Source organism: Saimiri boliviensis, chromosome 5, assembly GCF_048565385.1.
Source record: "Saimiri boliviensis isolate mSaiBol1 chromosome 5, mSaiBol1.pri, whole genome shotgun sequence".
Classification (NCBI taxonomy): domain Eukaryota; kingdom Metazoa; phylum Chordata; class Mammalia; order Primates; family Cebidae; genus Saimiri; species Saimiri boliviensis.
In genome coordinates, this window is record NC_133453.1 from 34,619,807 (window position 1) to 34,632,928 (window position 13,122).

General features: G+C 41.6%; 1 protein-coding gene across 6 annotated transcripts in view; it reads left to right on the forward strand.

Annotated features, from left to right (window-relative positions):
- Positions 1 to 13,122, forward strand: part of INO80D (INO80 complex subunit D) — an 87,730-nt gene that overhangs the window by 28,474 nt on the left and 46,134 nt on the right. For all 6 annotated transcript variants that reach the window (XM_074399188.1, XM_010336408.2, XM_074399186.1 and 3 more), the window contains one exon: positions 2,482 to 3,227. In XM_074399188.1, coding sequence (XP_074255289.1) covers positions 2,482 to 3,227 — 746 coding nt within the window. The remainder of the gene's footprint in view (positions 1 to 2,481; positions 3,228 to 13,122) is intronic.

The window sequence follows — 13,122 nt, forward strand, 5'->3', positions numbered from 1 at the left end:
AAAATGCTTTGAGTAATTGCACAGTAGTAACAGAATAAACAACAAAGTCATTCTTTAATTGCGTTTAATCCAGCATTTTCCAAATTTATTTATTTATTTGTTTTTTGAGGTGGAAACTCACTCTCTTCGATGCTGGAGTGCAGTGGTATGATCTTGGCTTGCTGCAACCTCTGTCCCCTGGGTTCAAGCAATTCTTGTACCTCAGCCTCCCAAGTAGCTGGGATTACAGGCACCTACCCCACATCTGGCTGATTTTTGTATTTTTTAGTAGATACGGGGTTTTGCTGTGTTGGCCAGGCTGTTCTCGAACTTCTGGCTTCAGGTGATCCACCTGCCTTGACTTCCCAAAGTGCTGGGATTACAGGTGTGAGCCACCCCGCCTCACTGGAGTACAGTTCTTACATGAAGAATATCAGCTTAAAAACACTGTTCTTTTGGTTAAAAGCCTTCATAGGTTTTCAGTGTGGTTAATTGGCATGACATGTGTTCTGTTTTCTCATTATGTGAAGGGACTTTATTCTTTTATAGGCTTTTGTTTTTAAGAACATCTCACTTTTTCACCCAGTCTGGAGTGTAGTGGCATGATCTTGGCTCACTGCAGCCTCAACCTCTGGCGCTCAAGTGATCCTCCTACTTCAGCCCCCCAAGTAACTGGGACTACAGGTGGGCGCCACTACAGGTGGGCGCCACCCCACCTGGTTGATTTTTGTATTTTATTTTTGTAGATTTGGGGTTTTGCCATGTTGCCCAGGCTGGTCTGGAACTCCTGAGCTCAAGCTATTTGCAGGCCTCGGCCTTTTAAAGTCCTGGGATTACAGCCGTGAGCCACCACGACCAGACCTTTTATAGGTTTTTAAAATAGCATTTTAATTACAGAAGTAACTTGCTCTTTTTATTTATTTATTTATTTAAACTTTCCACAGGAAAAGTCCATGTCAAGATGTCATCACTGGTGAATTCTATCAAGCATTTTTTTTTTTTTTTTTTTTGAGACGGAGTTTTTGCTCTTGTTACCCAGGCTGGAGTGCAATGGCGCGATCTCAGCTCACCACAACCTCCGCCTCCTGGGTTCAGGCAATTCTCCTGCCTCAGCCTCCTGAGTAGCTGGGATTATAGGCACGTGCCACCATTCCCAGCTAATTTTTTGTATTTTTTTTTAGTAGAGACAGGGTTTCACCATGTTGACCAGGTTGGTCTCGATCTCTTGACCTCGTGATCCACCCGCCTCGGCCTCCCAAAGTGCTGGGATTACAGGCTTGAGCCACCGTACCCAGCTCTATCAAGCATTTTTTTAAGTTATTATTTTATTTTTCCATAAGTTATTGGGGTACAGGTGGTATTTGGTTACATGAGTAACATGAGTAAGTTCTTTAGTGGTGATTTGTGAGATTCTGGTGCACCCATCACCCAAGCAGTATACTTGTTCATTGTTGAAGACTAATGAGAGTCTTCCTGAGCTGTGATTTTAGTTGGTCTTAACTCTTGACTCTTTCCAGCTGGAAAGAGTCTCAGGCAAGTTAATCAGTTTCTGTAAAGCTTAGTTTCCTTGTCTACATTAAGGGCATGATTTTAGTGCCTATTGCAGCTAGGTACTATAGGAATAATTCATGTACGTAACATCTAGCTATTGAAAAAGGCATTTCAGGCCAGGCGCGGTGGCTCAAGCCTGTAATCCCAGCACTTTGGGAGGCTGAGGCGGGTGGATCACGAGGTCAAGAAATCGAGACCATCCTGGTAAACATGGTGAAACCCCGTCTCTACTAAAGATACAAAAAAAAAAATTAGCTGGGCATGGTGGCACGTGCCTGTAATCCCAGCTACTCAGGAGGCTGAGGCAGGAGAATTGCCTGAACCCAGGAGGCGGAGGTTGCGGTGAGCCGAGATCGTGCCATTGCACTCCAGCCTGGGTAACAAGAGCGAAACTCCGTCTCAAAAAAAAAAAAAGAAGGCATTTCACCTATAACCCCACTAGCCATCTTTTACTTTCTCGTTCCATTCTCTCTCTCTCTCTCTCTCTCTCTTTCTCTGTGTGTGTGTGTGTGTGTGTGTGTGTGTGTGTCTTGAGGGTTTTGTGTCATACGTGCTTTGTGAATCTCCAAATACTTTAATGCATTAGAAAATATATTTTTTTCTCTATAAAAGAATTTTAAGTAATCTTTCAGACTCCAGATGAGTTACTTTATATGTTATGAATAGAGAAGCAGTAGATGAGCAGTTATCCAGGGCCACGCAGTAACTGAATAACTTGCTTCTGTCTGGCCACCTCTGTGCATGTACAGTTCACATATTTGCCTCATCAAAATTCCACTGACTTTGAGGATGGCTTGAAAGTAGTAGCGGTTTGCATGTTAAGGCACCGACTTTCAAGACTCACTAGAGTGATGCAGTTTTTAACATGTTAGGATTCACATGTAGTTTTTTGTTCTACTTTAAAAAATATGTATCATGAATATTTTCTCATGTATGTGTGTGTTTTTAAAGGTACTGCAACAGCCACTTGCAGGTACTTGGCTTTATCCCGAAAAAAGAGAGGAAGAAAAAGAATGATCCGATAGATGAGGTGAAGGTCAGGCACCAGATGGATACCATGGCCTTTAGCCTGACGGTGCCCACGCTGGCCTTGAAGATGCCCAACGGACTGGATGGAATGTCCCTCTCTCCACCTGGGGCAAGGGTCCCTCTCCACTACCTGGAAACTGAGTTGGAAGACCCATTTGCTTTCAACGAGGAAGATGACGACCTAAAGAAAGGGGCAACTGTGAGAAAGAAGTTACAGAGCAAGTTGGCCCAGAATCGGCAGCGCCAGAGAGAGACAGAGATTTTAAAAGTTCGACAAGAGCACTTTAGCCCCCCTCCTGCACCTCCACAGCAGCAGCCTCCACAGCAGCACTCCCACCTGTCACCTTTATCCACTTCTTTAAAACCTCCAGCGCCACCGCAGGGTTCAGTCTGCAAGTCACCTCAACCTCAGAACACCAGCCTACCAATGCAGGGAGTGGCACCCACCACACACGCTATAGCACAAGCACGGCAGTTGTCTCACAAGAGGCCTCTGCCCCTCCTGCCATCCAGTAGGGCTCCCCCCGTGGACCCACCCAGGACTGACCGGATCCTCATGAAAGCCACAGCCTTCTCTCCACACTTCTCATGCATAAGTCGACTGCAGAGACTGGTGAAACTGTGCACCCAGAAACATCAGTTGGACACTGATCTGTTTCCCCATTTAGGTGAGTTATCTATTTTATCATCTCATAGATACATAATATGACAAAATGTGTTCTGTTGTGTGGGGCTTCCCTTTCATAATTACTCCATATGTGATGGGGGTGGAGTAACAATTGGGCAGAGTGGTACAGTGAAAGATTCTGTATTTAGGTAGATTACCTTAAAGTAAACACAGTCTTCCCTCTACATGTGTGGTGGATTGGTTCCAGGTACCAAAATTTGAGGATGCTCAAACTCCTGATATAAACAGTGTAGTATTTGCACATAACCTATGCACATCCTCTCATATTCTTTAAATCATCTCTAGATTACTTTTTTTTTTTTTTTTGAGACGGAGTTTCACTCTTGTTACCCAGGCTGGAGTACAATGGCGCGATCTCGGCTCACCGCAACCTCCGCCTCCTGGGTTCAGGCAATTCTCCTGCCTCAGCCTCCTGAGTAGCTGGGATTACAGGCATATGCCACCATGCCCAGCTACTTTTTTGTATTTTTAGTAGAGACGGGGTTTCACCATGTTGACCAGGATGGTCTCGATCTCTTGACCTTGTGATCCACCCGCCTCGGCCTCCCAAAGTGCTGGGATTACAGGCTTGAGCCACCGCGCCCGGCCATCTCTAGATTACTTATAATACCTAATAAAATGTAAATGCTATGAAAACAGTTGTTATACTGTATTTAGGGAAAAATGACAAGAAAAAAAGTCTGTGTATGTTCAGTACAAATGTAATCTTTTTTTTTTTTCAGGCTAGTCTAGTCAAGTGAGGCAGTGGGAATGGAGAAGAAACAAAGACATCTGTAACTGGTTGTGATCAATTAGTTGTGAACACCACTGCACTCGGACCAGCCTTTTATTTTTATTATTATTTTTTAATTTATTTTTTTAAAGTAATCTTTTTTCTCAAATATCTTTGTCAGTGAGTAGCTGAATCCACAGATGTGGATCCCATAGATACAGAGGGCCAACACTGGAGGGAGTAATACTTACTGAATAGGATACAGAAATAGGAGTTGGGAATTTAGAATTCCACTCATAGCTTTTATTTGTAGTGATGGCAGCATGAAAAGGCAGTTGTGTTTGGTTGTATGCCTTTATGAGTTTAGCCCCTGTGCATCTAATGAAGTTCTTTGCATGTCTTATTCTAGGAATGATCATACTATTGTTAATTATCTGCTTACAGTTTTATTTTTATTTTATTTTTATTTTTATTTTTATTTTTTTTTGAGACGGAGTTTCGCTCTTGTTACCCAGGCTGGAGTGCAATGGCGCGATCTTGGCTCACCGCCACCTCCGCCTCCTGGGTTCAGGCAATTCTCCTGCCTCAGCCTCCTGAGTAGCTGGGATTACAGGCACGCACCACCATGCCCAGCTAATTTTTTGTATTTTTAGTAGAGACAGGGTTTCACCATGTTGACCAGGATGGTCTCGATCTCTTGACCTTGTGATCCACCCGCCTCGGCCTCCCAAAGTGCTGGGATTACAGGCTTGAGCCACCGCGCCCGGCCTGCTTACAGTTTTAAAACATTTTTTCCTGTTTAAAAAATTCTCAAGGCAATACCTGTTTATGATTTAAAAGTGAGAAAATACATGTAAAGCTTGTAATTTAATGTAGTCACATGTCTGTTTCTCTTTTGTTGCCTCTGAATTTTCTGTTTTGCTTGAGAAAAATTCCTCAATCCCAAGTTTATACAGATATTCTATTTTCTATTAATAGTTTGATTGGTTTTGATCATATAAACCTTTCATTCAGTTGAAGTTTATTCTTGAATTTGATGTGAGTTATGATTCTCACTTCAGGAAAAATTATTTGCGTAGTATGGCAGCAATAGAAATATGAGCAAAGATAGAACATGAAGAGATATGAATAGTCAATAAGCAAATGAATACCTCAGTCTCTCAGCAGGCAGGAAATACAAATTAAAGCAACAGTTAATTACCAGATTGGCAAAATAATAGCCATGGTTGGTCAGGGTCAGGGTATGATATCTCATACATTTCTGGTGAGTGATTTAGCAACATCTAATTAAAGATATATGTATAGCCTGGGCTTAGTGGTTTATGCCTGTAATCCCAGCACTTTGGGAGGCTGATGCAGGAGGATTACTTGAAGCCAAGGGTTTGAGACCAACCTAGGCAACATAGTAAGATCCTGTCTCTAAAAAAAAACAAAATAAGGCCATGCATGGTGACTCATGCCTGTAATCCCAGCACTTTGGAAGGCTGAGGCAGGCGGATCATGAGGTCAGGAGTTCGAGACCAGCCTGACCAACATGGTGAAACCCTGTATCTACTAAAAATACAAAAAAATTAGGTGAGTGTGGTGCTGAGCACCTGTAATCCCAGCTACTCGGGAGGCTGAGGCAGGAGAATCGTTTGAACCCATGAGACAGAGGTTGCGGTGAGCTGAGAGTGCACCATTGCACTCCAGCCTGGGTGACAGAGTGAGACTCCATCTCATTAAATAAATAAATATAAATAAAAAATAAAATATATTTGTAGCCAGTGGACTCACTTTCAAGACACTATCGTGAGGATTTAAAAAATCAAAATGTAAGGGTATATGTGCAAGGATGTTCATTGAAACATTGTTTGTAGCATTAAAAACTTTCAAAGAAACAATTACTGCTAGGAAACATTGACTAAATTATGGTTCATGTATATTTTAAGAAATATTATGTAGCAGGCTGGGTGCAGTGGCTCACACCTGTGATCTTAGCACTCTGGGAGACTGAAATGGGAGGATCACTTGAGCCCAGGAGATCAAGACCAATCTGGGTGACATAGTAAGACCTTGTCTCTATTATTAAAAAACAAAGAAAGAAATACTATATAGCTATTAAAAAGAATGATTGAGGCAAGGTGTGGTGGCCCGTGCCTGTGATCCCAGCATTTTAGGAGGCTGAGGTGGGTGGATCACTTGAGGTCAGGAGTTTGAGACCAGCCTGGCCAGCATGGCGATACCCCATCTCTACTAAAAATACAAAAATTAGCCAGGCATGGTGGTACGCACCTGTAATCCCAGCTCATCAGGAGATTGAGGCAAGAGAATTGCTTGAACCCGGGAGGCGGAGGTTGCAGTGAGCCGAAATCATGCTATTGAACTTCAGTTTGAGTAACAAGAGTGAAACTCCATCTCAAAAAAAAAAAAAGAAATTTTTATCTTTTGATTGGGATGTATCCGTGGTATATTAAAAAGTGGAAAAAAACAAGAGGTAATTATTATTCCATTTTGGCAAAAACAAACAAGGTGAATAAATAGGAGATATCAGTACATTAAGTATATGGCTGTTTGCCTGATTGGTATGAAGATAGGTAAAAGTATAAAAGGATATATACTTCCAGGCTGTTAACATCAGCTACCCTAGGGAGGATGGAATTGGACAGGGTGTATTTTATAAGAGAAGAGAGTGGTGGCTTTTCTTACAGCTTTTTATCGTTTAACCTGTTGTTAAACCACCTTTGACTTTTTTGTGATTAAAAAGCAAAACTTAAAAACTATATAGACAAAAATAATAAATTAAAACACTCCAAGCTATATTAATACCCTTTTGTTAATACCTTGGTATATTCTTTTTTTTTTTTCTGTTTTTTAATTCTTTTTTAAAAATTATTTAACTTGCTTTACCCACATGCCAAATTCTTTCCAATATATAAAATTTGGTTCTTACTATACATACTGTTTTGTAACCTGTTTTTGTTTTGTTTTTTTTTGTGACGGAGGTTCGCTCTTGTTACCCAGGCTGGAGTGCAATGGCGCGATCTCGGCTCACCGCAACCTCCGCCTCCTGGGTTCAGGCAATTCTCCTGCCTCAGCCTCCTGAGTAGCTGGGATTACAGGCACGCACCACCATGCCCAGCTAATTTTTGTATTTTTAATAGAGACAAGGTTTCGCCGTGTTGACCAGGATGGTCTCGATCTCTTGACCTTGTGATCCACCTGCCTCAGCCTCCCAAAGTGCTGGGATTACAGGCTTGCGCCACCGCGCCTGGCCAAAACATGAGCTGCAGAACCTTGCTCTTTTTTTTTTTTTTTTTTTTTTAAAAAAAAGATGGGGTTTCACCATGATGGCCAGGCTGGTCTTGAACCCCTGACCTCAGGTGATCCACCCACCTTGGCCTCCCAAAGTGCTGGGATTACAGGCGTGAGCCACCACGCCTGGCCCTGTAACCTGTTTTAAAATTTTTCATATACAGTATAATTTGTCATGGCTGAATTTTGTCTTCCATTTAAGTCGTATCCAGTTTATGTCTTTATAAACTGTTGTAGATGTATATAGCCTTGCAGTAAAACAATTATTGCCACATCTTTAATTTTGTCTTCGAATAGATTGTTAATTCTGTATCCTAAAAGTGGAATTGCTGATTCTAAGCTTTAGCTTTCCTTTAAAAAAAAAAAAAAAAAAAAGTTTTGATAAATGTTGCCAAATTTTTCTTTGGAATTATTTTGTCAGCTTATCTTCTTTAAGCAATGTGTGAGAATAAGTTTCTCCAAATCTTTATCATCCTGGTTAGTATTATTACTGTTATTACTGCCTTTGCAAATTAGATAGAAAATCTGCTTAAATTTACATAGATTAGTGTTTATCATATATTTGGTTTTAGGATCCTTTACACTTAAAAATTATTAAGGACACCATAGAACCCTTGTGTATGAGTTGGATCTATTTCTAGTGTATTAGAAGCTAAAACTGAGAAATTTAAAATATAATTTTTTTATTTTTTAGACAGGGTCTTGCTCTGTTGCCCAGGCTGGAGTGCAGGGGCATGATCATGACTTGTTGCTGCGTTGACCTGCTGGGCTCAAGTGATCCTCCCACTTCAGCTTCCCCAGTAGCTGGGACCACAGGCACACACCACCACAACTGGCTAATTTTTAAAAAAAATTTTTTTTGATAGAGATGAGGGTCTCACTATGTTGCCCAGGCTGATCTTGAACTCCTGGGCTCAAGTGATCCTCCTGCTTCTGCCTCCCAAAGTGCTGGGATTACAGGCATAAGCCACTGTGCCTGGCCTATCACACACTCTTTCAAATAAAAATGATGAATGAGAAAAAGCAGTTGGTCAGGTTGCCGTTAAAACGGTTGTGCAAGTCCTCTTCCTCAGGGTAACTGGCGTACTGTCTTCCTCTGAAGCAGAGGTGTTTTACGTATGCTTCACATTTACTCAGAATAGTATAAAGAGTATAAAGACATATACTCGGGATGGTTTCATAAAATAAATAATCTTTAATAAACAAAAACAATATTAAATAAAACTTGGAGGCATGGTGTGAGGAATACAGTGACTCTTAGTAAGTTTGATGCCACTGTTTTAATTCATGCTAATTAAGGAGCCTGTTTACCTGTCATTACTTTTATACCATCAGTGTAAGTGTCAACACAGTGAAAAACGCAAATAAGGTCTTAATATTATTTTGTTGGAAATAGTTTTGAGGCCAGGTGAGGTGGCTCATGCTGGTAATCCCAGCACTTCGGAAGGCCAAGACAGGAGGATCACGTGAGTCTAGGAGTTTGCGACCAGCCTGAGCAACATAGTGAGATTCTGTCTGTTTTTTAAAATTTAAATTAAAAAAATAAATAAATAAAACTTAAAAAAAAATAGTGTTGACCTATATACCTTGAGAGTATTTCAAGGACTTCTGGGGATCTGTGGACCATACTTTGAGAACTGCTATTTTGGATTCATAATATAGCTGAGTATTTGTTCATATGATTTTTTGGACATTTTATTTATTTTGCCTTTCACTTCTTCCATCCATCCATTTATTTATTTTCTATTGATTTGTAAGAGCTTTTTATATGTATATTTGTTGCAAAGTCTCTCCCTCCTCTCCTTTGTTTTTTGTTTCCAGGTATCTGTTATAGCCAGGTAAACTGGTACACTTGTAATCTCTCTGCTATTTGGGAGGCTGGGGCCGGAGGATCACTTACGCCCAAGAGTTTACAGCTGCAGTGAGCTAAAATCATGTCACTGTGACAGAGCTGAGACCTTGTCTTTTTTTTTTTTTCCGATAGAGTTTTGCTCTTGTTGCCCAGGCTGGAGTGCAGTGGCACAATCTCAGCTCACTGCAACTTCTGCCTCCCAGGTTCAAGCCATTTTCCTGCCTCAGCCTCCTGAGTAGCTGGGGTTACAGGCATGCGCCACCACACCTGGCTAATTTTGTATTTTTAGTAGAGACAGGGTTTCTCCATGTTGGTCAGGCTGGTCTTGAACTTCTGACCTCAGGTGATTCACCTGCCTGGGCCTCCCAAAGTGTTGGGATTACAGGCGTGAGCCACCATGCCCTTTGATTTTTTTAAAATCATTTTTAAACAGAATGAAAACATACAGAAAAAGTTTTCAGCCTTTACAATTTTTTTTTCTCTTTTTTGAGATGGAATCTTACTCCATTGCCCAGGCTGGAGTACAGTGACATGATCTTGGCTCACATGATCTCAGCTCACATGATCTCGGCTCTGTAACCTCCGCCTCTCAGGTTCAAGCGATTCTTCTTCCTCCTGAGTAGCTGGGATTATAGGCGCATACCACTACATCTGGCTAATTTTTTGTATTTTTAGTAGAAATGGGGTTTCACCAGGTTGGCCAGGCTGGTCTCAAACTTTTTTTTTGAGACGGAGTTTTGCTCTTGTTACCCAGGCTGGAATGCAATGGCACGATCTCGGCTCACCGCAACCTCCGCCTCCTGGGTTCAGGCAATTCTCCTGCCTCAGCCTCCTGAGTAGCTGGGATTACAGGCATGCGCCACCATGCCCAGCTAATGTTTTGTATTTTTTTAGTTGAGACGGGGTTTCACCATGTTGACCAGTATGGTCTCAATCTCTTGACCTTGTGATCCACCCGCCTCGGCCTCCCAAAGTGCTGGGATTACAGGCTTGAGCCACCGTGCCCGGCCTGTCTCGAACTTTTGACCTCGGGTGATCTACCTGCCTTGGCCTCTCAGAGTGCTGGGTTTATAGACATGAGCCAGCACACACAGCGACCCTTTTAAGTTTTTAAAAATGCAAACATTTTAGAAGCTTAAGCTTTCAAAACAGGTTATTTTGGAGAAACCAAAAATTGTAATGCACTTTTAGACAAAGTATTGTCTGTATTCATGTCAGCAAAGAGTACTTAAATAAAAGCTCAGTCTTATTAGCTTTTATAGCCCTGTCTAGGCTAGTTATATCAGTTAATATATCAGTTAGTTACATTAAAACTAGGGATAATGAAGCCAAGATCAAAGGTTTGCTTTATTGGACAGTTAGTTTCACAGCAGGAAAAACACTTCCATCTAGGTTGTGCGTTTTTTTGTTTTTTTTTTTTGGTTTTTTTTGAGACGGAGTTTCGCTCTTGTTACCCAGGCTGGAGTGCAATGGCGCGATCTCGGCTCACCGCAACCTCCGCCTCCTGGGCTCAGGCAATTCTCCTGCCTCAGCCTCCTGAGTAGCTGGGATTACAGGCATGCGCCACCATGCCCAGCTAATTTTTTGTATTTTTAGTAGAGACAGCGTTTCACTATATTGACCAGGATGGTCTGGATCTCTTGACCTCGTGATCCACCCACCTCGGCCTCCCAAAGTGCTGAGATTACAGGTTTGAGCCATCGCGCCCGGCACTAGGCTGTGTGTTTTTTTGTTTTTGTTTTTTTTAGTGAGATGGGGTCTTATTCTGTCACCCAGGTTGGAGTACAGTGGCACAATCTTGGCTCACTACAACCTCTGTGTCCTGGGTTCAAGCTGTTCTCCCATCTCAGCCTCCCGAGTAGCTGGGATTGCAGGTACCCACTTGGCTAATTTTGGTATTTTTGTGGAGATCGGGTTTCACAATGTTGGCCAGGCTGATCTTGAACTCCTGACCTCAGGTGATCCTCCCACCGCGGCCTCCCAAAGTGCTGGGATTATAAGCATGAGCCACCATGCCCAGCCCCATCTTAGTTTTTATAACTTAGATCTTGACTTCCTCAGACAAAGTATAGGTGCCTGAGTAGAAATTATTCTATTGAAACAAATAAAAGATAACTCATGCTCTGTTTTTTAGTGGTGACTTAAATGTCACTTAGAAGGACCTTACCTTTAAACACACTGAAGTTGATGCTGTTGTCATCACTTAATTGCTTTTTTACCTTTCCCCCTACAAATTATTATTTCAGTTGAGAAAAAGTAACTCATTTTTAAAGGTGACCTGACATTTTAGATAGTCATCTTGGAACTAAATTTGAAGTTTCTTTATGCCAATGGCAATGTGTTATTTAATCTTAAACATTTATAATTTGCATTTCAATTAACCTTTTCTTAATTTCCCTATTTGGCACTTATAAACTCATTTAAACTATGGAAGCAATCCGTGAAGTCCTTTTTAATGTAACTGTCTAATACTCTTGATTTTTGAGGTTCTCAAGAAGTAAGACATAAATAAAATAGTTATCAAGATGTCTTGTAAGTTTCATAGAGGTATGAATGTATTAAACTTATATAGTCCCACATACTGTTATACTTTAGGCTGTCTGTGCAACATCAGTCTTTATCAAGACCTCTTCAAGATATAAAACTTTAAAACAATTTTTTTTTTTTTAACTTTTAGACATAGGCTGAAGGGCAGTGGCATGATCATGGCTCACTTCGGCCTCAACCTCCTGGGCTCAAGGGTCAATTGATCCTCCTGCTTCAGTCTCCTGAGTAGTTGGGACTGCAGGCATGTACCGCTCTGGCTGGCTAATTTTTAAGTTTTTTTGTAGAGTCGGGGTCTTGGCTTTGTTACCCAGTCTGATCTCTTAACTCCTTGCCTCAAGCAATTCTCCCGCCTCAGCCTCCCAAACTGCTGGGATTACAAGCATGAGCCAGTGTACCTGGCCAAGATACAAGACTTTTAAAAAGGGTAAAGCTTTTGTGTCAGGAGTTAAAAATTATTTAATCGTTAAAAATTATAGCATTTGACTGAGCACAGTGGCTCATGCCTGTAATTGCAGCACTTTGGGAGGCTAAGGCAGGTAGATCACTTGAGCTCAGGAGTTTGAGAGCAGCCTGGTCAACATGGTGAAACCTCATCTCTACAAAAAACACAAAGTTTAGCTGGGCGTAGTGGTGCTGCCTGTAGTGCCATCTACCCTGAAGGCTGAGGTGGGAGGATCACTTGAGCCCGGGAGGTCAAGGCTGTAGTGAGCCGAGATTGTACCACTACACTCCAACCTGGGCAACAGAGCGAGCCCCTCTAACTGCATTTATCCACTTTTCCTTCTAACTTTGTTTTATATAGTAGAGCACAAAATCTGACAGCTTTTGTTTAAAATAATTGAAAGAAATCCCAAATCTCATTAGTAATAGAACATTACCATCCCACCTTTCTTTAGGTAAGAACTAAAGAATGGTTTGGGAGTGGGGGATGGAGTGTTTCTGCCTTCGATACTTTATCATAGGGCCCTCCTTTGTTGAAATGTAGAGTGACTCTGTCTCCACTTTTTGACCTTTTTCTTTCTTTTTTTTTTTTTATAAAACCATTCAGAAGCAGGTATTGACCTTTTTCTTACCTCAACATATGTTGAGCTGCTTTTTTCACCCTCTTGAATATATTTTATGTTTTTCTGACATCATTTTAGTGTATGAAGTTTTGAAACTTAAAGAAATTCTGGCCCGAAGCAGTGGCTCACACCTGTAATCCCAGCGCTTTGGGAGGCCAAGGCAAGTGGATCATTGAAGGTCAGAAGTTCGAGACCAGCCTGGCCAACATGGAAAAACCCCGTCTCTACTAAAAATACAAAAATTAGCTGGGTATGGTGGCAGACACCTGTAATCCCAGCTACTCGAGAGGATGAGGCAGGAGAATCACTTAAACCCAGGAGGCAGAGGTTGCAGTGAGCTGAGACTGTGCCACTCACTCCAGTCTAGGTAACAGGGCAAAACCCCAGTGAAAAAAAGAAAGAAGTT